The 1,581-nt window shown below is 46.1% G+C and overlaps 1 protein-coding gene across 1 annotated transcript in view; it reads right to left on the bottom strand.

Annotated features, from left to right (window-relative positions):
* The window catches only part of MAN2A1 (mannosidase alpha class 2A member 1), a 229,426-nt gene extending 228,277 nt beyond the window's left edge, over positions 1-1,149 (bottom strand). Inside the window, exon 1 of the mRNA XM_025203529.1 lies at positions 1,075-1,149. Coding sequence (XP_025059314.1) covers positions 1,075-1,149 — 75 coding nt within the window. The remainder of the gene's footprint in view (positions 1-1,074) is intronic.
* Between the last annotated feature and the right edge of the window lie 432 nt (positions 1,150-1,581).

Below are 1,581 nucleotides of genomic sequence, written 5' to 3'. Positions count from 1 at the left end.
AGGGGGGGCTCCCCGCCGCCCACACTCTCCCTCCCGCTCCGGCGCGGGAGGGAGAGCTGCGGACAGAGAAAGCCCGGGCGCGAGTGTCGCTGTGGGGCAGCGGCGTGTAGCGCGGCCGCCCCCGAGGAGTTAGGCGGTGCTGGGCAAGTCCCCTTCGCTGCCTCGCCCCGCATCTGCCAGGCGAACTGGTTTGCACCGAGAGTCCCGTCCCCCCCACAAAAGAGAAGCGCCCATGGGAGAGAGCAGCCTCTCCCTGCTGCCACCAGCCCCTCGGGCAGTTCAAGTGACTCATACTATATCATGAAAGTATAAAGGTCTCCAGGCTGTAGCCATATTGGTCTCGAGGAAAAGGCAATCGGGACTCGTCGGAGTTCAAAAAATGTTTTTGCAAAAATCTTGTTGAGTCCGGATAAAATTATAAATGGATAGATAAGTATGAATATATCATATCAATTAGACAATTATAAATGTATAGTAATATAAGTAGAAAAAGTGATAAAGGCATGCAATGAGAAATATACCATCAAATGATTAAAAAAAAAAAAAAAGAATCAAATGAAGAAGAATACAAGGTGATTGCTGAGGGTCTGAAGCCTCCCGTCCCGCCAGGTGACAGTAGGGGACACATGCTGCAATCCCCGGGTGCTCTGTCTTCGCTTCCTGAGGAAATGTGGGGAATGCTTCTATGGAAAAGAAATGGGCGTGAAGACAAGACGAAGCTTGTAGCGAGAGTCAGGGCACGGCATAATTAAGTCTGCCAGCACCACCTTCGTTTGTCTCCCTGGTGCCTTTCCATGCTGGTGCAGTCTTTAATTACACAAGCGCACAGGGATGCTTTTTTATTATTATTATTATTATTATTCCACAGCATCTCGGCCTCACTGCACTATGTCCCATGAAGAAGTCAGGTTATGCAGTGAATGATACTGGGGGTCATACAAGAGGCGCCTGCCTCACCTGTTGTGCAAGTTGGAGGCTGCTGATGAATGAGACAGAACAGCAGAAAGAAAAAATGGGCATGAATTACCCAGGCGAATGTCACTGGGAATAATCAGATTCCAGTGGTGCCTCTACCGAAGAGATAGGCAACGTTGGGCAAGTCATTTCCACGGGTGGCTGTTGTGCATTCTTCATTTTCTGGGCACGCATCTTCAATACAATCCAATTTGCAGGAGCGCTGAGTCCTCCCAACTGCAACTGAAGACAATGGAAGCTGTGCTTTGAATTTATAAAGTCCTAATGCAATCTCTGTGTTCCAGAAAAAAAACAGGCTTAGACATCCTCTCCCAAGGAGGTGGTGCATATATAATCATTAATGTTCATTTAAAAACATAAAGCCTCAAAGATATTATAGTAAGATCACTGTAGAAAAGCCATGGTGGGATTAATCGTTCTAAATTCAGTTCAGAGTTTGGATTTTGTGCAATAAAAAGGCATGGGACTATGAATGAGGTGATGAGGATAAAATATAAATTGAATAGCTACCAATTCAGCAAGCACTGTCCATCCAGTGGGAAATCACTTTATGTGATAAAGCATTAAATTGTAATCCATATGCTGAAGGTGTCCATATTAAAGTTG

Source organism: Alligator sinensis, unplaced genomic scaffold, assembly GCF_000455745.1.
Source record: "Alligator sinensis unplaced genomic scaffold, ASM45574v1 scaffold30_1, whole genome shotgun sequence".
NCBI lineage: Eukaryota > Metazoa > Chordata > Crocodylia > Alligatoridae > Alligator > Alligator sinensis.
Note: the sequence above shows the minus strand (reverse complement) of the source record. Positions and strands in the feature narration are given on the sequence as shown.